This window comes from Homarus americanus, unplaced genomic scaffold, assembly GCF_018991925.1.
Source record: "Homarus americanus isolate GMGI-L3 unplaced genomic scaffold, GMGI_Hamer_2.0 scaffold42643, whole genome shotgun sequence".
Lineage (NCBI taxonomy): Eukaryota > Metazoa > Arthropoda > Malacostraca > Decapoda > Nephropidae > Homarus > Homarus americanus.
The window spans coordinates 919,652-942,444 of record NW_024747582.1 but is presented as its reverse complement, the minus strand read 5'-3'; the positions used below and the strand labels follow the sequence as shown (position 1 = coordinate 942,444).

Below are 22,793 nucleotides of genomic sequence, written 5' to 3'. Positions count from 1 at the left end.
TGTTGGCTGTGTTGGGGGTGATGGCTGTGTTGGGAGGGTGTGTGGCTGTGTTGGGGAGGGTGTTGCTGTTTGGGGAGGGTGTGGTGTTGGGGAGGGTGTTGTGCTGTGTTGGGGGAGGGGTGTTGGCTGTGGGGGTGTTGGCTGTGTTGGGGAGGGTGTTGGCTGTGTTGGGGAGGGTGTTGGCTGTGAGGAGGTTTGTGGTTGTGGGGGTGTGGTGTGTTGGGGAGGGGTGTTATGTTTGGGAGGGTGTGGCTGTGTGTGGGAGGTGTTCGTGTTGGGGAGGGAGGGGGTGTTGGTGTGGGGAGTGGCTGTGTTGGGGAGGGTGTTGGCTGTGTTGGGGGAGGGAGGTGTTGGCTGTGTTGGGGAGGGGTGTTGGTGTTGGGGGAGGGTGTGGCTGTGTTGGGGAGGGGTGTTGGCTGTGTTTGGGGAGGGGTGTTGGCTGTGTTGGGGAGGGTGTTGGCTGTGTTGGGAGGTGTTGGCTGTGTTGGGGAGGTGTTGGCTGTGGAGGTGTTGGCTGTGTTGGGAGGTGGTTGGCTGTGTTGGGGAGGTGTGTTGGCTGTGTTGGGGAGGGTGTTGGCTGTGTTGGGAGGGTGTTGGCTGTGTTGGGAGGAGTGTTGGCTGTGTTGGGGAGGGTGTTGGCTGTGTTGGGGAGGGTGTTGGCTATGTGTTGGGGAGGTTGGTGGGGAGGGTGTTGGCTGTGTTGGGGAGGGGTGTTGGCTGTGTTGGAGGTGTTGGCTGTGTTGGGAGGTGGCTGTGTGGGAGGGGGTGTTGGGGGTGTTGGCTGTGTTGGGGAGGGGGGGTGTTGGCTGTGTTGGGGAGGGGGTGTTGGTGTGTTGGGGAGGGTGTTGGCTGTTTTGGGGGTGTTGGCTGTTGTTGGGAGGGTGTGTGTTGGGGAGGTGTTGGCTGTGTTGGGGAGGGTGACCAAACACTTGAGAATAAAAAACATGTGGTCGGACAGTTTTACCTCCTCAGCCAGGCCTTTAATTAATGGTCTGCTTCTCGTATGTAAATGGTTGTGTTACTTGGTCTGGCCGTGTCAGTGGTCGTGGCCAGGTGTTGTGTCTTGGCCGTGTTAGTAGTGTTGGCAGGTGTTTGTCTTAGCCGTGTCAGTGGTCGTGGCCAAGTGTTGTGTCTTGGTCGTGGCAGGTGTTTGTGTCATGGGGCCAAGTGTTTGTGTCTTGGGCATGTGGTGGTCGTGTTAGTCTTTTGGTGTCTTGGTCGGTGACAGGTGTTTGTGTCTTAGGGCCGGTCTTGTGTCTTAGCCGTGTGGGTCGTGGCCAGGTGTCAGTGGTCAGGTGTTGTCAGTGGGTGGTCGTGGCCAGGTCATTGTCTGGCCAGGTGTTGGGGGATTTAGTTGTGACGCGTGGCTCCTCGTATGATTACTTGTAGGTGAGTTGGTGCAGCCCACGTTATTTGGCGGTGTAATGGCAGCAGTTTACTGACGAAATAATGCATGTTGTTCTCCTCAAGCTCGTGTTCTCGTTAAGCTTGCAACATTATCAAGGCTGAAGTAAGCTTGCAACATGATGGTGTTCTTAAAGGTGAAGTTATTGAGCCTCTCTTGTTTATGATATATTACACTTCCTTTCTTTCCTCATCTTATTCTGCTCCCTCTTCCTCTTCTTTCTCCTCCTCCCCTCCTCCTCCCCCTCTCCCCTCTCCCTCTCTTCCACCAGAAGGTAGTCAACAAAGGCAAAACCCTGTCTCTCACTTTCTCTATCTGTCTGACTTTATTTCCTTCCCGTAACTCATCTCTCACTGCCTGCTGCCATCTCTCACCCCCCCCCACCATGTGGTGTGAGAGAGAGTGCCAGAATTAGTGCCAAGACGTGTGGGTCGCAGGGTTGGAAGGGCCTCAGTGCCTGTGTGACTGAGGTGCCAGTGTTCCTTACCGTGGTGGAACACGTTAACAGTTATCCGTGATATAAAACATAGTTTGTCGTGACGTTTTCTATCATTTTATAATTCTTATAGAATTTTATTTTTTAGTTTTATTGTATCATAGAAAATACAGTTTTATTTGTCTTCATTATTTGAGATAATTTTAAAGGCAATTTAGGACCGGGTGAAAAAAAAGTGTTATTTTGTGTAATTAGTTCTTGAAGTAAAAGACATTTTGTATATGACCAGAATAATGATGGCGACGCTTATGACGTGTTTCTTGAGATGTTGTGGTGTGTTACATTAACTCTCTCTCTCTCTCTGTCCATCTAGCAAGTCACCTTCAGTACTATAGCAACTGCCTTTGAGTACTGTATCAGTCACCACTTTAGGACATAATTTAGGACACCGGTTTAATATGTCTAGATACGCGTGAAGGATCCAGAGGTGTTAGACGCGTTCATACAGGTGTGGTTGATTAAGGTAAACCACTGCTTGGTAATTAATGTTGAGGATTGTTAACTTTGGTGGATGGTGAAAGGTGAAGCACTTGTATGGTGTCAGTTACCGGGTGTTATGCTGTGAAATTGTTTGGAATAATGCTTCAACAGATCTGAAAAATAAACAATGAAGGAAAAAATAGGTTTACTTAACCGTTACAGGAAAATGGTCTTTGAGGTAAAGTATATAGTTTATTTAATCGACTTATATAAACGTATTTATTTAATGGAACTTGGGACTCATACAGTATGTGTTTGTTTTGTGCCGTGATGTCTCATTTGGTCTCTGCTGTCATGTTTACTTGATGTGTAAATATGGATGTGATTGGTTGAAATGAGAATATGTCATCGGTAATCTTCATCATGATTGGTCTGTAGGGAAATGCGTCATTGGTTAATTCCTGTGATTGGTGTTGAGGGTAATACGTCATGGGTAAATCTTCACTGATTAGGCTTTAGGGTAATACGTCATGGATAATCTTCATCGTAATTGGTTGACAGGAAAATGCCTCGTGAAATCTAATGATAATTTTCATATAACAGAAAGTAATGAATAACAAAAGCCTAGTAAATAATGAATGAAAAGGTTAATAACGAAAAGTTTTATAGATAGTGAAGAATTTAATAGATAATGATATAGTGAATATGTGAGAACTTTATTGGTAAAGAATGATATCATGAAATACAGTGACTAATGAAAAGGTAATAATGAATAACATAATGAAATGGTGAAAATATCAAGTAGGAATCGTAGACAATTAGTGAATATTAGAGAAACTAATTATACCAAATAGTGAATCACGTCTGTGAATAGTGAATGAGTTAGTGATTAAATGAATAATAAAATCCCTAAAATAAACTTCATAACCAAGTGACACAAATTATTGATAAACGAATTCAGAAAAAATCAACAATGAAATAATTATTACTTAGTGAATTACATAAACAATTATAGTGACTAATGAAGGAATAACTGATGTTACTTGTATTGAGAAAAACAGAATCATTATTTTAACAACAATGAAGAAATTGACACCCAATATGTCGTGTCATATTGTGCCTGTAGTTGTCTGGGCAGAGGTAAGTCATACAGGCAGGTGTTTGTGTCATACAGGTGTGGCAGGCAGGTGTTTGTGTCATACAGGTGTGGCAGGCAGGTGTTTGTGTCATACAGGTGTGGCAGGCAGGTGTTTGTGTCATACAGGTGTGTAATATTATAGGAGCTGTGGCTTCATTTACCAAGTTAGTAGGGCGAGCTGGAGAAAGTTTTCCATCTCAACTTTGAAAATTCAATGGTGAAGCGATGACGTCACATTACTTCACCTCGCCGTGTTGATTATGACCCTAACACACACACACACACACACACACACACTTATGGTGAGGGTAGTGGCTATATTAACTGATTAAATGGATCCTAACCGTTTATTAATATTGCTGCTGTTATCATCATGATCCCCTCTACCATCATCATCACCACCACCACCATCACCACCACCACCACCACCATCATCATCATCATCATCATCATCTATACTCTATCTGTTAACAGGAGACAGGAACAAATGTCGGTTTATTTTAACGAGTGTAGCAATGAGTGTTATGTGTCAGTGAGTTTGTTTATCTACACTTAACCTCGTGTTACCAGTTAGGGCCATATTGGTCATACTGCTGTAGTTAGGTCCTTTTTTTATTTGACCTGACCTGACCTGACGTAATCTAACTTTACCTGACCTGACGTAATCTAACTTTACCTGACCTGACGTAATCTAACTTTACCTGACCTGACGTAATCTAACCACCTGACCTTCTTGGCTCATCTCTCTGGCATTTATTCATCGTCTTGAAGAATATTTGTTGTTATTCACCTCCGACTCTGCAACACACACACACACACACACCTCTCTCACACACACACACCTCACACACACACACACCCACACACCTCACACCCTCACACACTCACACACACACACACACACACACACACACACACACACACACACACACACACACACACCCTCACACACCCCTCACACACACACACACACACACACCCCTCACACACACACACACACGCACCCATAGAACATTTTAATAATAGGCTTAAGTTGCATCTAATAGGGCCGGTTGACATTCCCGTTGGGTTAGGAAGCAAAAATAGCCGGGGGGGGACTCTGGTTCGTAAAGTGGTTCTTGTGGTTCTGTCAGGCGATACAGCCGGTTTTACTGAGGGAACTTGGGTTTCGAACCGGTTTCAGAGGGGAAAATTGGGTCTGGAACCGGTTTTAGTGATGTTACTGGGATATGGAATGGGTATTGGGGTACGAACCGAGTGAGATGAAACACATCAACGCCCACAGATACGGATGTTACTTCCGGCTTGAGAAGAAGTGAACCGGATGTCGGGGTAGGAGTAGAACCGGTTGGCGGATGGAATGGATAGATAGATTGATAGGTGTAATTAAACCGTTTAATGCAGTAGAAAATAGCCAGCGTCTATTAGTACTGTCAAGGAAACCCAACTAGAAATAGACAACGTGTTTGGGTGTTATAGAACAGATGTTGTTTATTTACATAGATCAGCTGATACCTTCCCTCCTCCCTCCCTCCCTCCCTCCCTCCCTCCTCCTCTTGGATCAGCTGTTAAGTGTAAATATACGTAGGTGAGTAAAGGAATTAGTTATGTGTTTTTTATATATTAGTTGATTCTTAGTATATAACCTCCTCCTGCTCCTCCTTGGCTCAGGTGTTAGTGTAGACCAGCTGTTGTTTCTCTCTCATTCACCTGATACTCTATAGTGTTGATCAGGTTGTATGTTCAAACAAACCAGTTGGTGCCATTGTAAACACCAATGTTTTTTTCTGTGTACGTCTTCTGTTTTACTGCACGGATCACTTGATGTTTATTGTGTACAGATCAACTGATGCGTGGGGGGTATTTCCTGGAACAGCTGATACATGTAAACAAAACAAGTTACACCCAGGCTGTAACCCTCCTCCCCGGCCACACAGGCGCTACACCCAGGCTGTGTAACCTCCCTCCCTGGCCACACTTGGGTTTATGATTTTATTTATAATTGTTTGGAAGTGTTTGTTAAATATTGTTTTTTATGAGCGACACCCAGCAGGCGGGGCGGGGCGGGGCTGGCGGGGGCTGAGGGTGCCAGGAGACACACCTGCCACGCCGCCCACTGGTTTTTACCATCCTATTACCGACGCTCATTTGGCTCACTCTGTTTTCTTTGTAATTTGGAAAACTTAACCTAACCTGACCTGACCTGACCTAACCTGGCAGTTTCCGCCTCTCCTGTAACTGACTGAAAGATCCTTCAGAATGAGGCTTCATCTGTATGTATGGGTGACTATGGGACTATGCATGTGAGATAGGTATGTGTGACCGTGTGTGTGTGTATGTATGTATGAATGAGACCGTGTGTGTGTGTATGTATGAATGAGACCGTGTGTGTGTATATGTATGGATGAGACCGTGTGTATGTATGTATGTATGTATGAATGAGACCGTGTGTGTGTTGTATGTATATGAATGAGACCGTGTGTGTGTATGTATGTATGGATGAGACCGTGTGTGTGTGTATGTATGAATGGACCGTGTGTGTGTATGTATGTGAATGAGACCGTGTGTGTGTATGTATGTATGAATGAGACCGTGTGTGTGTATGTATGTATGGATGAGACCGTGTGTGTGTATGTATGTATGATGACCGTGTGTATGTATGGATGAGACCGTGTGTGTGTGTGTATGTATGAATGAGACCGTGTGTATGTTGTATGTATGAATGAGACCGTGTGTGTGTATGTGTGTGAATGGGGACCGTGTGTGTGTGTGAATGAATGAGACCGTGTGTGTATGTATGTGTGAATGAGACCGTGTGTGTGTATGTATGTGTGAATGAGACCGTGTGTGTGTGTGTATGTATGAATGAATGAGACCGTGTGTGTATGTATGTGTGAATGAGACCGTGTGTGTGTATATATGTGTGAATGAGACCGTGTGTGTGTGTATGTGTGTGAATGAGACCGTGTGTGTGTGAAGGGACTGCCATCAAGACACTCTGGCTAACAACAATATAAGATGCACTATAACTGTCAACAACAGAGGATGGTGGTGATGGTGAGAGACGATATCGTGAGAACAGTGGAATTAAAGAGAATGGTGATGGTGAGAGGAGATGGTGGTGATGGTGAGAGGAGATGTGGTGATGGTGAGGAGGAGAGGTGGTGACGGTGAGAGGAGAGGAATTGTGGTGAGAGGAGGAGATGGTGGTGATGGTGAGAGGGTGGGTGGTGGTGGAGAGAGATGGTGATAATGATAGTGTAAGAGAAGATGGAAAACCTTTAGCGTTTGGTTACAAAAATACTAAGTGAATTTTATGTAATTATCTCATTGTAATTTATCCCATTGAGACTTGAGTTACGTGTGGAGGGTGGGGTACAGGTGAGAGAGAAGTGTGGGTGAGAGAGGAGAGTACAGGTGAGAGGTACAGGTGAGAGAGAGAGGGTGAGAGGAGGAGAGAGAGAGAGGGGTTACAGGTGAGAGAGAGTGAGAGAGAGAGAGGGGGTACAGGTGAGAGAGAGAGAGAGAGAGAGGGGGGTGGGTGAGAGAGAGGGGGTACAGGTGAGAGAGGTGCAGGTGAGAGAGGTACAGGTGGGAGAGAGGTACAGGTGAGAGAGAGGTGGGTGAGAGAGGTACAGGTGAGAGGAGGGGAGGGGGTGGGTGAGAGGGGGTGCAGGTGAGAGAGAGAGAGTGAGAGGGAGAGTTGGGTGAGAGAGGTACAGGTGTGGAGAGAGGGGGGGTACAGGAGAGGTACCATAATTATAAGTTCTGGGCAAGGTTAGGTTGAGTAGCTGAGGTTGGCAATGCTGCAAGGGGTGTGTGTGTCTTGGAGGTTTATCTTGGCAACACTGCTGGAGGCGTGCCATGTAGACAATGTCCTTTATTTTGTTCTCTCTCTCTCTCTCTCTCTCTCTCTCTCTCTCTCTCTCTGTTTAGTGTCTCATTTATGTAGTTTTTCCCCACTTGATCATTTCCATATATTTGTGTATGCACACACACACACACGGAACTCTTGTAGTGTTGACTGCCTTATAAACGTTTCTTGTTGTTAGGTAGACCTGTATACAGTGTTTACCTATACCTGTCACCCTCTTTACCTCACACCTGCTGGATACTTTCTCTCCTTGTTTGTATTATAAATCAACACAAATTTCCTGAAAAATAATTCTTGACTCAAAGGTGTTTTGTTTATTGTGTTGTAAAATATTCCCAGCAACACGGCGAGACTTGTGGCCTTAATTAAGTACATGTTTTAACTTGGTCTGTAGCTGTGTCATAGAACAGTCTCTCTCTCTCTCTCTCTCTCTCTCTCTCTCTCTCTCTCTCTCTCTCTCTCTGATCAGCGAGGCTGTTGTGTTCATCATATTGGTTTTAGACTTGACAAGGTGTGTTGAGAATGTTGGGTGGTCAGCCAAGTGTCGAGTGTGGCACATTCCCCTCTGGCCACACTACCATGATCCTAATGCACCTTAGGGATTACACCATGGTCCTAACACATCCCCATGTTCCTAGCACCCTGCTACCATGGCCCTAACACTTCTCCATGGTCCTAGCACCCTGCTACCATGGCCCTAACACTTCTCCATGGTCCTAGCACCCTGCTACCATGGCCCTAACACTTCTCCATGGTCCTAGCACCCTGCTACCATGGCCCTAACACTTCTCCATGGTCCTAGCACCCTGCTACCATGGCCCTAACACATCTCCATGGCCCTAACACATCCCCATGGTCCTAGCACCCTTAAGAGAACCAAATACTTGTAAATAACAGAGGTGATTGGTGGTGAGAGAGAGAGAGAGAGACGTGTTTATTATTGTGTGGCAACATCAGTAGTTTTGTCTTACGTGGCATCAATTGTAATTTAATGTCGTGAATATTGTGGCGGGGATTATGATACAACGCCTTAATTAAGGTTACACACAGCGTCCAGCACAAATAATGTCTAGTTTGCTCACAAGAAGAAATTATTTGTTGGTGGAGATTATAGCCACACTCTTTGATAAATGAGAGGTGCGCCGTGATTGGTGGAGAGACCTAGCCGGCCAACCAATGGACGCCGGAAACAGCTGAGCGAAAACATGTGAGATAGATCATAAAGTTTCTCTCGTGGTTCATATATCAGGTTGAGATAATCCTCTACTGGGCGCTTGTGTCTCAGGCCATGAAATGTGGTTCAAGAGAGAGAGAGAGAGCGAGAGAGAGAGAGAGAGAGAGAGAGAGAGAGAGAGAGAGAGAGAGAGAGATAGTAAAATAGAGAAAGCGAGAGAAAGATAGTAAAGTAGTAAAACAGAGAGAGAAAAGATAGTAAAATTTAAGAGACAAACGCTGTAAAATATAATGGCTCTAATTTTAATGTCATTTTAAAGATCATCTCATTGTTTTTTATGTGTTAATAGAATTAGTTAATTCACTCGGGGTGAAGGGACTGTTATACCACCACCCGCACCTCCCTACCAAATTTCAGACCCAACCCAACAATCATCTGGACGACAATTGTTAGGGAAGTTTTCCTCGTGTTAAAACTTGCTGCACTCTGTGTGTGTGTGAGTGTGTGTGTGTGTGTCTTTTAATCAAAAGTTTGTCTAATCAGCTGATAGGTTTCAGACGGACTTTCACTAACCTTAGTGATACACACGCACACACACACACACACGCACACACACACACACACACACACTCTTTCATTATCATTACGTTATATTGTTGTTTATTCTCATGTTCTGTTGTTATAATATTCAAATATATAGATATGTTTCTGAACTAAAGTCATCATCATCATGAGGTCATCATCATCATCATCATGAGGTCATCATCATCATGAGGTCATCATCATCATCATGAGGTCATCATCATCATGAGGTCATCACTTAAGTAAGGGTGTTATCTCTTGCAGGGTTCAGCTATGAGGATGAACAGGCAGACCCCACCGCCTTCCTGGAGGCTATCGACCAGCTCGCCCTCGCCTTCTCCAGCAGGTAGGTCTTGGTGTTATACATACTAGTTACAGTAAACACAGTCTTTGGGGTCTACATACTAGTTACAGTAAACAGTCTTTGGGGTCTACATACTAGTTACAGTAAACACAGTCTTTGGGGTCTACATACTAGTTACAGTAAACACAGTCTTTGGGGTCTACATACTAGTTACAGTAAACACAGTCTTTGGGGTCTACACACTAGTTACAGTAAACACAGTCTTTGGGGTCTACATACTAGTTACAGTAAACACAGTCTTTGGGGTCTACATACTAGTTACAGTAAACACAGTCTTTGGGGTCTACATACTAGTTACAGTAAACACAGTCTTTGGGGTCTACATACTAGTTACAGTAAACACAGTCTTTGGGGTCTACATACTAGTTACAGTAAACACAGTCTTTGGGGTCTACACACTAGTTACAGTAAACACAGTCTTTGGGGTCTACATACTAGTTACAGTAAACACAGTCTTTGGGGTCTACACACTAGTTACAGTAAACACAGTCTTTGGGGTCTACATACTAGTTACAGTAAACACAGTCTTTGGGGTTTACATACTAGTTACAGTAAACACAGTCTTTGGGGTCTACATACTAGTTACAGTAAACACAGTCTTTGGGGTCTACATACTAGTTACAGTAAACACAGTCTTTTGGGGTCTACATACTAGTTACAGTAAAATGGACAGTCTTTGGGGTTCACATACTAGTTACAGTAAACACAGTCTTTGGGGGTCTACATACTAGTTACAGTAAACACAGTCTTTGGGGTCTACACACTAGTTACAGTAAACACAGTCTTTGGGATCTACATACTAGTTACAGTAAACACAGTCTTTGGGGTCTACATACTAGTTACAGTAAACACAGTCTTTGGGGTCTACATACTAGTTACAGTAAACACAGTCTTGGGGGGTCTGCTATACTAGTTACAGTAAAACACAGTCTTTGGGGTCTACATACTAAAGTTACAGTAAACACAGCTCCTTTGGGGGTCTACATACTAGTTACAGTAAACACAGTTCAGGGGGTTCACACCAGTTACAGTAAACACAGTCTTTGGGGTCTACATACTAGTTACAGTAAACACAGTCTTTGGGGTCTACATACTAGTTACAGTAAACACAGTCTTTGGGGTCTACACACTAGTTACAGTAAACACAGTCTTTGGGGTCTACATACTAGTTACAGTAAACACAGTCTTTGGGGTCTACATACTAGTTACAGTAAACACAGTCTTTGGGGTCTACATACTAGTTACAGTAAACACAGTCTTTGGGGTCTACATACTAGTTACAGTAAACACAGTCTTTGGGGTCTACATACTAGTTACAGTAAACACAGTCTTTGGGGTCTACATACTAGTTACAGTAAACACAGTCTTTGGGGTCTACATACTAGTTACAGTAAACACAGTCTTTGGGGTCTACATACTAGTTACAGTAAACACAGTCTTTGGGGTCTATACTATTATAAACAGTCTTTGGGTCTCATACTAGTTACAGTAAACACAGTCTTTGGGGTCTACATACTAGTTACAGTAAACACAGTCTTTGGGGTCTACATACTAGTTACAGTAAACACAGTCTTTGGGGTCTACATACTAGTTACAGTAAACACAGTCTTTGGGGTCTACATACTAGTTACAGTAAACACAGTCTTTGGGGTCTACATACTAGTTACAGTAAACACAGTCTTTGGGGGTCTACATACTAGTTACAGTAAACACAGTCTCTGGGGTCTACATACTAGTTACAGTAAACACAGTCTTTTGGGTCTACATACTAGTTACAGTAAACAGTCTTTGGGGTCTACATACTAGTTACAGTAAACACAGTCTTTGGGGTCTACATACTAGTTACAGTAAACACAGTCTTTGGGGTCTATACTAGTTACAGTAAACACAGTCTTTGGGGTCTACACACTAGTTACAGTAAACACAGTCTTTGGGGTCACATAGTTATTAAAGTCTTTGGGGTCTACATACTAGTTACAGTAACACAGTTTGGGGTCATTTTGCGTTGGGGTCTACATACTAGTTACAGTAAACACAGTCTTTGGGGTCTACATACTAGTTACAGTAAACACAGTCTTTGGGGTCTACATACTAGTTACAGTAAACACAGTCTTTGGGGTCTACATACTAGTTACAGTAAACAGTCTTGGGGTCTACATACTAGTTACAGTAAACACAGTCTTTGGGGTCTACATACTAGTTACAGTAAACACAGTCTTTGGGGGTCTACATACTAGTTACAGTAAACACAGTCTTTGGGGTCTACATACTAGTTACAGTAAACACAGTCTTTGGGGTCTACATACTAGTTACAGTAAACACAGTCTTTGGGTCCTTATAGTTACAGTAAATCTTTGGGTCACATTAGTTACAGTAAACACAGTCTTTGGGGTCTACATACTAGTTACAGTAAACACAGTCTTTGGGGTCTACATACTAGTTACAGTAAACACAGTCTTTGGGGTCTACATACTAGTTCAGTAAACACAGTCTTTGGGGTCTACATACTAGTTACAGTAAACACAGTCTTTGGGGGTCTACATACTAGTTACAGTAAACACAGTCTTTGGGTATATGAAGGGTCTACATACTAGTTACAGTAAACACAGTCTTTGGGGTCTACATACTAGTTACAATAAACACAGTCTTTGGGGTCTACATACTAGTTACAGTAAACACAGTCTTTGGGGTCTACATACTAGTTACAGTAAACACAGTCTTTGGGGTCTACATACTAGTTACAGTAAACACAGTCTTTGGGGTCTACATACTAGTTACAGTAAACACAGTCTTTGGGGTCTACATACTAGTTACAGTAAACACAGTCTTTGGGGTCTACATACTAGTTACAGTAAACACAGTCTCTGGGGTCTACATACTAGTTACAGTAAACAGTCTTTGGGGTCTACATACTAGTTACAGTAAACACAGTCTCTGGGGTCTACATACTAGTTACAGTAAACACAGTCTTTGGGGTCTACATACTAGTTACAGTAAACACAGTCTTTGGGGTCTACATACTAGTTACAGTAAACACAGTCTTTGGGGTGAAATAAGACGTCACTCACTATAAAGACCCTGTCATTATGGTCGCTCAACACAAAGTTAAACGAAGCCTCGGTAAGACCCCCCAAGGTATACCCTCGCCGCCTTCGTCGGGAGTGTGGCGGCCCAGGGCTTAAGACAGTTCCTGCGGTGTGAAATTCTTATATCTTTCCTGATCAAAGTTTTGTTGACACTGGTGAAGGAGGGAGGGAGGTGGAGGTTTGGAGGTGGGGAGCGCTTGGGGAGCCATTGGGGGGGGGGTGCTTATGGAGGCTTGGGGGAGGGAGGGAGGTGGGGGAGACGCCTTATATGGAGGAGCCATTGGGGGGGGGGGAGGTGGGGGGAGTTATGGAGGGAGCCATTGGGGGAGGGAGGTGGGGAGACGCCTTATATGGAGGGAGCCATTGGGGAGAGATACACGAGGGTGATATAACACCAGACCCTCCCCCTGGTCCCCACCATGACCTTCCCCCTGGTCCCCCCTGCCCCTCCCCCTGGTCCCCACCATACCCTCCCCTGTCCCCCTGCCTCCCTGGTCCCCCTCCTGGTCCCCACCCTCCCCTGGTCCCCACCATGACCTCCCTGGTCCCCCCCCTGGTCCCCTGCTCTGGTCCCACCTCCCCTGGTCCCCACCATGACCTCCCCCTGGTCCCCACCATGACCTCCCTGGTCCCCCCAGCCCTCCCCTGGTCCCCACCATGACCTTCCCCCCCTGGTCCCCACCATGACCTTCCCCCTGGTCCCCACCATGCCCTCCCCTGGTCCCCACCATGACCTCCCCTGGTCCCCACCATGACCTTCCCCTGGTCCCCACCGACCCTCCCCTGGTCCCCACCATGACCTTCTGGTCCCCCATGACCCCCTGGTCCCCACCGCCTCCCCTGGTCCCACCATGACCTCCCCCTGGTCCCCACCATGACCTTGGTCCCCCACCCTCCCTGGTCCCCCATCCTCCCCCCTGGTCCCCACCGCCTCCCTGGTCCCCTCAGCCCTCCCCCTGGTCCCCACCATGACCTCCCCTGGTCCCCACCACCTCCCCTGGTCCCCCAGCCCTCCCCTGGTCCCCACCGACCCTCCCCTGGTCCCACCATATTAAATATTATCTGGGTTTTGGGTCGTTTGTGAGGGAAACGTCATAAGAGAAAAGTGTCTTAGAATTGTCTGAACTATTGTTTGTAAAGAACTAAAATCCCGAGGTTTAGTTGGTGGCAATAATGGTTTCTTGTAGCTCCCGACATCTGGGTTATGGGTAAAATACGTTCAAGTGTCGGTTGAAAATAGTCCTGTCTATAAGTTGACCGGAAGAGTTCCGTCGGCCTATACCGGTTGGCCACACCTGTCTACTACAGCAACAGCCTTTGACATTAGCGAAGGTTTTACACGGCTTGTGGTAACTTTTGATAACTTTCATTAGCTGGAGCTTCGTTATTCATCAGGTGAAATAAGCTGGGTGCCTAAGCTTCAGGTGAAATAAGCTGGGTGCCCGAGCTTCAGGTGAAATAAGCTGGGTGCCTAATCTTCAGGTTAGAACGCCTGCAACTGTCTAGCTCACACTATAGACGGGCTAGGGACGACACTAGAAGTTATAACCATACCTGCAGCAGGCGGACGCTCGCCTCACAAGGGGTCACAGCTCAATGTTGAAGAAGCCGCAAGTCCAGAGAACTGTGAGGGCAAATTTTTGGGAGCGAGAGTTGTGAACTCTTGGAACACTTACCAGAAAGTGTTGTGACGGCAAAGAGTGTGAGCTCTTTCAAGACCAGACTTGACCAACACTGGAGCAGGTTCAGGTACATTCAGTCAGCCCTGTAAAACACACACACACACACACACACACCATTGTTACCATGTGTGTGTGGCCGCCTCCGTCAAGCACTGTCGCATACGATTGATCACCCGTCAGGAACGACTCAGGCAACGCACCAACCATTGTCTCGTGTATCTGTGTAATATACCACACACACACACACACACTGTTCGTTTTATCTGCTGCATGCTTTTTTTCTTATATTATTTGTTAAGTAATTACAGTTGTATTTTGAGTAGTCCTTAAATTGGCAGGCTACTGTGTGTGTGGGGTTAATCTTCAGGTGGCGGTGCAGTAGACCATTGTTCTGTAGACCAGTACATACATCACCAACTGCACACCGCTGGATGGAATTTCTAAAAACTAGTTCAGTCACGTATTTTTTTTTTTCTTCGACCAGAAATTTTGTTGTGGAAAACAATAAAAGAATTGTAAAATATAAAGTGAACCTTACCTTACGTTCACCCACTCATCCCCACCCACCCCTCACCCCACCCCACCCACTCCACTCCACCTCACCCACCCACCCCACCTCACCCACCCCACCTCACCCCACCCCACACCCCACCCACCTCACCCCACCTTACCCCACCTCACCCCACCCCACTCCACTCCACCTCACCCCACCCACTCCCACCTCACCTTACCCCACCCCACCCACTCCCACCCTACCTTACCTTACCTCACCTCACCTTACCCCACCCCCACCCCACCTTACCTTTACCTTACCCTTACTCCACCCACCTCACCTCACCCACCCTACCTCACCCCTCCTCACCTACCTTACCTCACCTCACCTTACCTCACCCTCACCCACCTCACCTCACCTTACCTTACCTTACCTTACTCACCTTACCCCACCTCACCTTACTCCACCTCACCTTACCTTACCTCACCTCACCTTACCTCACCTCACCTCACCACCCCCACCCACCTCACCACCTCACCTTTTACCTTAATTAATAAAAATAAACACACCCCCATCCAAACAAACAAACAAAAACTCACAACGATATAAAAACAAAAACAATCAAAATCCCCGGCCGGCGGAAATAGACCACCAGAAACGGCAACAAAGACTCCCATTGTTCCTGCGGGTATAACAAACACCGCGGGGACCACAGCGATGATTGGCAGTGAGCAGAATCGGAAAAAGGGAAATATGTTCTGGGGAGATAGTGAGGACTGGGCCGCTCAGGGACGCAAATGGCGCCGAGTTGGGTGTTGTGAGTCAGTTGGGTGTGTTGGAGTCAGTCGGGTGTGTTGTGAGTCAGTCGGGTGTGGCTAGAGTCAGTCGGGTGTGTTGTGAGTCAGTCGGGTGTTGTGGAGTCAGTGGTGTGTTGTGAGTCAGTCAGGTGTGTTGTGAGTCAGTCGGGTGTGTTGTGAGTCAGTCGGGTGTGTTGTGAGTCAGTCGGGTGTGTTGTGAGTCAGTCGGGGTTAGAGTCAGATTGCTGTACAAAGTCTTTAAGAATACGTCAATAAAACGCCTTTGTGATCTAAAGTTGATGACAAATTAAACTTGCGAAGCCTTACGGATCTGTTGTATGTGTGTGACAGACAGACAGACAGATAGACAGACAGACAGATTGATTGATTGATAGATAGATAGATAAATAGACAGACAGACAAACAGACGTATTCTCACATCACCAGATAGGAAGCAGTGTAAATCCCGTCTCACTCAGGTGGGCGGGCAGCTTGCACTTTTCCACACACACACACACACACACACACACACACACACACACACACACGATAGCTGTTATTTGTTGTTGTGTTCTGGCACATCAAGGACCCCCCTCACCCCCTTCCTACCTCCCACCCAACGCTCCCCAACCCCACAATAGACGGTAGTGATGCTCTATTGTTTCTTCCCTGCAACAATAACAACATCTGGTCACCTGGGGGTCGTCTCCTCCTCCTGTCTTGGCTGATGTGACACGCTGATGATCTCACTAACCAACCTAACCCCAGCTGTGGGGGGAGTCTGTCACCTTTATTATCCTTACGTCTGTTTTGTTCACTTCCGACGTGTACCTCCACTTCCCCGTTACATGTGGCCCTCCTCCTCCCCCAATATGGCCCCCTCCTCCTCTTCCCTCCAATATGGCCCTCCTCCTTCTTCCCTCCAATATGGCCCTCTCCACCCTTTATATAGCCTCCTCCTCCTTCTTCCCCTCCAATATGGCCTCCTCATCCATTTACCCCAGATTTGGCTTTCCTCCAGATGTGTGTCCTCCTCCCTCCTCGCAGTGGTGAGACAAGACAGTGTCAACCAAGCGTACTTTGTATTCCCTCCACCACTCTTTCCTCCCTCCTCACCTCCGTCACAACTCTCTCACCCACCCTCCTCCTTCCACCATTCCTGTACTTCCCCACCACTTCCCCACCTCCTCCACCACTTCTCACCTCCTCCACCACCTTCTGTTGTCCTGAGATAAACTATTAAACACAATATCCTAACCTAATCTAGGTGATTTCATGACCTGACTTACCTTCCGTTTATTTATTATAATATATCATAAACCTTTTCCCCCAGCATCAGGAAACAGTAATATTCGCCCAAAGATTTATTACCGATGTTAGAGTTTTCCGTAAGATTTATTCTCACACATAACTGTTCTCAGGCAGTGAAATATATCGTAAGATTTATTCGGGAATATTTGGATGCATCGTGACCCATGTGTGTGTGTGTGTGTGTGTGTGTGTGTGTGTGTGTGTGTGTGTGTGTGTGTGTGTGTTTTACTATTTCTGGTTTTATTGTTAACCTAACCTAACCAAAACTCTCTGTGTATGTTTTTATTCTGAATATTTCCATCGTGAGTTAAATATAATTTGGTCAACAGCTCCTGGTGGCTAGAGTTTTGTGTTTGTTATTTAATACGACAAACTGTTTTACCTGAGAGAGAGAGAGAGAGAGAGAGAGGACCTCGGGCTGCCCCAGTAGGTGAAAGACTCATCAAAATCCTCTTCTATTTCGGATTTAATCTTTTGTTGATGGAGACGTGTGCCTCAGGGCCTATCTCCCTCCACACCCTCCTGCCTTACCTTACCTTACCTTACCCTACCTCTCCACCTTACCTTACCCACCTTACCTTACCTTACTCCACCTTACCTTACCCACTCCCACTCCACCTTACCTTACCCTACCCTACTTTACCTTACCCCACCTTACCCCACCTGCCCACCCTCCCTCCATCCCTCCACTCCACCCCACCTTCCTTACTCCACCTTACTCCTACCTTATTCCTTACCTACCTTACCTTACCCCTCTTTAATCTTACCTTAACTTACCTTACCCTTACCTAATCTCTAACTTTACCATCTCACTCTTTCACCTTGCCTCACCTCACCCCACTCCACTTTTACCTTTACCTTTACCTACCTTTCACCCCACCTTTACTCCCACCTTTACCTTAATTCCCACCTTACCCAATTCCCACCTTTACCTTTACCCTTTTACCCACTCCCCACCTTTTAATTTACCTTTACCTTTACCATCTTTTATCTTACCTTACTCCCACCTTGCATCTTTACCCCACTCCATCTCATCCACTCCCCTACCTTTACCTTTACTCCACTCCACTCCACCTTTACCTTTACTCCATCTCATCTTACCCACTCCACTTTACCTTACCCTTTACTCCCCACCCATCTATACTCCATCTACCTTTAATCTCAATTCATCTACTCTACCTTACTCCACTCTACCCACTCCATTCCCTACCTCTCCCCATTTACCTTCAATCTAATCTTCATCCACTTTCACTCCACTCCCCACCCACCCCACCCATTCATCTTCACCTTACCATCTTACCCCACTCATCTTTACCATCTTTACCTTCATCTCACCTTTACCCCACCCATTCACCTGTCTCATTCATCTTTCATCCCATTCATCCCCACTCCACCTCATCCCCACTCCATCTCATCTTTAATCTCATCTTACTACCCTCCTTACCCCACCCACTAATCTAACTTCATTCACCCAACATCTCAATTCATCTTTATCCCATCCTTAATCTCATCTTTCCCAACCTTACCTTATCCACCTCTTCTTCAATCTTACCTTCACTTATCTTCATTACCTAAATCCCTGGCCCAATCAGAGAGGTTAGGTCAGTAATGAAGGATGGTGTAGGATTGTTAAGGATGACGTCCGCTGTGCACAGGTCAAGGTATCATGAATTGATAATCCTTGAGGATGTCCTTCGTGGGTCATCCTTGGAGAGTTACTGACTGGAGTGTGACCTTGAGTGTCTGTCTGTGTTTGTCGTCAAATATTGTCATCGCTGTGGGAATAAAGGTTTGGCTGGTGGTCGTTATTGTGAGGTAAACACACACACACACCAAGGGTTAACAATATCCTTTGATAACATTAAAAATATATATATTTCTATTGCAGGTATGATGTTGTTATTGTTAATATTATTGTTATTAGTATTATAGCAACAGTCCTCGTGTTATCATGTACTAAACACACTAAACATATCAGAAATTTTTTTAAATATAAGTTCGGGAAATTTTGTTAAGAAGCTCTAAAGTCTGGGGGAGAAATATGTGTCTTTACCGCGAGAGGAACGTGAGGGCGCCGTGGTTAGTGTCAGGTGGACGTGGTTAGTGTCGGGTGGACGTGGTTAGTGTCAGGTGGACGTGGTTAGTGTCGGGTGGACGTGGTTAGTGTCAGGTGGACGTGGTTAGTGTCGAGTGGACGTGGTTAGTGTCAGGTGGACGTGTGGTGTCAGGTGGACGTGGTTAGTGTCAGGTGATGGTTAGTGTCAGGTAGATGTATAGTGTGATGGGTTAGTGTCGGGTGGACGTGGTTAGTGTCGGGTGGTAGTGGTTAGTGTCAGGTAGATGTGGTTAGTGTCGGTGGAGGTGAGTGTCGGGTGGACGTGGTAGTGTCAGGTGGACGTGGTTAGTGTCAGGTAGATGTGGTTAGTGTTGGGGACGTGGTTAGTGTCAGGTGGACGGTTAGTGTCAGGTGGACGTGGTTTGGTTTTGGGTGGACGTGGTTAGTGTCAGGTGGATGTGGTTAGCGTCAGGTGGACGTGGTTAGTGTCGGGGGACGTGGTACAGGTGGACGTGGTTAGTGTCAGGTGGAGGCTAGTTTTGGGTGGACGTGGTTAGTGTCGGTGACGTGGTTAGTGTCAGGTGGACGTGGTTAGTGTCAGGTCGTGAGCAGTGTTTGGTTTAAATAATAATATGTAACGCATAAATAAAAATAAGGGGTCATTAAGAGTTCCAGCCAGGTAATTAAAGTCACCTGTTGGAGATAATGACGAAAATATTTAGAAATTGTCGGGATTATTTTCACAAATTATTTCCACTCATTAATTATATTCACTGTAATTATGTTCATTGAGTAATTAATTTTAGTTTTGATTTTCAAAGTAATTATTTTAACTAGGTAATTAATTTTAGTGTAATTATTATCACTAAAATTATGTTTCAAGTTTCTGTCCACCTAGCAGAACTTGGGGACCTGGGGTAATGGGTGCAGTTGGAGAGTTGTCCGGTTATTGTGGTTGAGAGAGAGAGTGATAATTATACTATACAGGGTGTGTCTCGTGTAAGGATTTCTCTCACTAACACAGGTGAGGAAGCCATCATCAATTACTGAAGGGTTACGGAGTGAGGCTGGGGAGGGTCACACCTAACTCTTTCATGCGTTTTGTTGTGTGCCTCCACGACCTGACCTGACCTGACCTAACATGACCTGACCTAAGACCTGACCTGACCTGACCTGACCTGGAACTAATGGCCCTCTAATTGATTTAAGATTTTTTTTAGATTGCCCACGAGGAGGCTAGTTTATTGGGCACCCCCTTACATCCTGTGCAAGGTGAAGCACAGAAGCGTTTACAGTGCGCCTCGGAGAGAAGCATGCGGAGTTCATGCTTGCCTTTATGACTCATGCATTAAGGGCGTAAAAGCCTGAAGGGTCATGGGTTTTGTCAGCAAGTTACTCATAAAGTGACAGAATGACGAGTGTGGGGGGAAAATTCGGTACAATTTATCTGTTTATGGCAAAGTGCAGGTCCCAGTGCCAGGCCTGTCACTAGGAGGAGGGATAACCGGTCAGGGAGGGGAGAGGTGTTGGTAACGGCTGGGGACCTGCAGGAGGAGGTCATAGGGTAAGTGAGGATGTAGTGTGAGAGTCTGGTTGACCACAAAGTTTACAAACAGTGCGGCCAGGCTCCAGGCCAATGTACTAGGCGTGGCGGGGTACAGTGGGGGTGGTAGATATGCCACACCATATCAGATATGGTGTGGTGGGACAGGTACAGTAGGGGTGGAGGGAGGCACATTGACAATATTGAGGGACGCACCTTTTAGTGTGACTATGATGGCGTGAACGGGCGCGGCTTGCGGTGGGTGGACGCCTCTATTGGTGACCTCACAGATTGCTCACGGGGGCATGCCTTATTGGCCCCGGGATGACCTATGACCCCCAGGAGGGACCTATGACCCCCAGGAGGGACCTATGACCTGCACAACATTCCTCCGGCTTCTACCTTCGTCCCTTACCACTTCCCCCAACTAACCAACATCTCAGAGAATTCTTGGATTAATTACGTCTCAATAGGAAACTGTGTGTGTGTGTGTGTGTGTGTGCGGCCTGTTGCACTCTGAACACTAATTTGTCAATGACATTTTTAACACACACACACACACACACACACACACACACACACACATTATCACCCATTCCAAAATGTCAACCTAACCCAACCACACTGTATAGGTCTTACCGCAGTAAAAGAGTTCATCATGTGCAAAGGGTTGAGAGAGAGAGAGAGAGAGAGAGAGAGAGGGTAACATAATCCCTCTCTGGCTCTCCTCTCACTCAAGGTCACCTCTCACTTACTCTCCCAAGGGGGCCTATGTGGCGTGCTGGGTTGAATAGTGTGGTAGAATAGTGTGTGGCGGTGTGGTAGGGTAGTGGTGTGGTTGTGTTGATAGGTGTAGGTGGGGTGTGGGTGTGGTAGGGTTGTGGTTGTGTGGGTGTGGTAGGGTTGTGGTTGTGGTGTGTGTGTGGGTGTGGTAGGTTGGGTGGAGGGCGGGTGGTGGTGTGGTAGGGTTGTGGTGGTGTGTGGTAGGGTGTGGTGGTGTGTGTGTTTTGGTGGGACTGAGGTAATGATAAAGGAAAGGAAGAATTTTCTCGTGACGTAACCAGTAAGTTACGTAGTCATAAGATAAAGTAAAGCCTGAGACATATTTTCTATCATTTACTTATCTAGTATATGACACACACACACACACACACACACACACACACACACACACACACACACACACACACACACACACAGTCTCGTTCAAGGTACTGTGTTTGACGTGTGTGTGTAGCTAAGTGTTAACTTTCCACGAACAACCCGGTACAGCTAATACAAAACCTGTAGTCTTATGAACCTGATGTATAACGCTGCTACAGTACACCCGGTTACAGTGATAAAGAATAATGCAAAATCATACAATAACCAGTGATTTAGACTCAAATACAGTGGATACAAAAACATACTATAAACAGTGGTATAAAGAACATCCTCAGACAAATACAGTGAAATACAAACTCCTACGTCATCAAAACTACAAAATAAAGAAGATTTACAGTGACTACAGAATCACCCCGACATCGTAGCGAGGTCCTATACACACACACTATGAGTCAAACTGTAGCCAAGAGGAGGAAAGGAATGGTTGATTTACTGACTCAGGTGGAGAGAATGAACAGAACTCAGAGCGTCAAGAACATCAGGAGGAAATGGTCGATGGTTGTGCATAGACGAGACGCTACTGACTATCTTACTGTAAAGGAAGGTGAGTGTGTGGCAGGGGGCTGGGGCGGCAGGGGGGTGTGAGTGTGGCGGGGGGTGTGAGTGTGTGGCAGGGGCGCTGGGGGCTGGGGGTGTGTGTGTGTGGCGGGGGGCTGGGGGCGGGGGTGTGAGTGTGTGGCCAGGGGGTGTGAGTGTGTGGCAGGGGTGCTGGGGTGTGGGTGTGTGGCAGGGGGGCAGGGGGTGTGAGGTGTGTGGCGGGGGCTGGGGGTGTGAGTGTGTGGGGGTGTGAGGTGTGTGGCGGGGGCTGGGGGTGTGAGTGTGTGTGGCAGGTGCTGGGGGTGTGAGTGTGTGGCAGGGGGGCTGGGGCAGGGGTGTGAGTGTGTGGCTGGGGGCAGGGGGGTGTGGTGTGTGGCAGGGGCGCTGGGGCAGGGGGGTGTGGTGTGTGGCGGGGCGCTGGGGGATGTGAGTGTGTGGCGGGGGGCTGGGGGCGGGGGTGTGAGTGTGTGGCAGGGGGCGGGGGGGTGTGAGTGTGTGGGGGTGTGAGTGTGTGGCTGGGGGTGTGAGTGTGTGGCGGGGGGCTGGGGGTGTGAGTGTGTGGGGGGGTGTGTTGTGTGTGGGGGTGTTGATTAAGTTATGTTAGGTTGAGATTTCTTCAACAATCTCTCTCTCTCTCTCTCCTCTCTCTCTCTCTCTCTCTCTTCTCTCTT

At 46.6% G+C, this 22,793-nt stretch overlaps 1 protein-coding gene across 6 annotated transcripts in view; it reads left to right on the top strand.

Moving 5' to 3' along the window:
- Window positions 1-22,793, top strand: part of LOC121879665 (rho GTPase-activating protein 45-like) — a 152,529-nt gene that overhangs the window by 77,026 nt on the left and 52,710 nt on the right. For all 6 annotated transcript variants that reach the window (XR_006091388.1, XM_042386358.1, XM_042386357.1 and 3 more), the window contains exon 5: window positions 9,354-9,435. Coding sequence is in view for 5 of the 6 variants with exons in the window: in XM_042386358.1 (XP_042242292.1) it covers window positions 9,354-9,435 (82 nt within the window). In the remaining variant the exon portion in view is untranslated. The remainder of the gene's footprint in view (window positions 1-9,353; window positions 9,436-22,793) is intronic.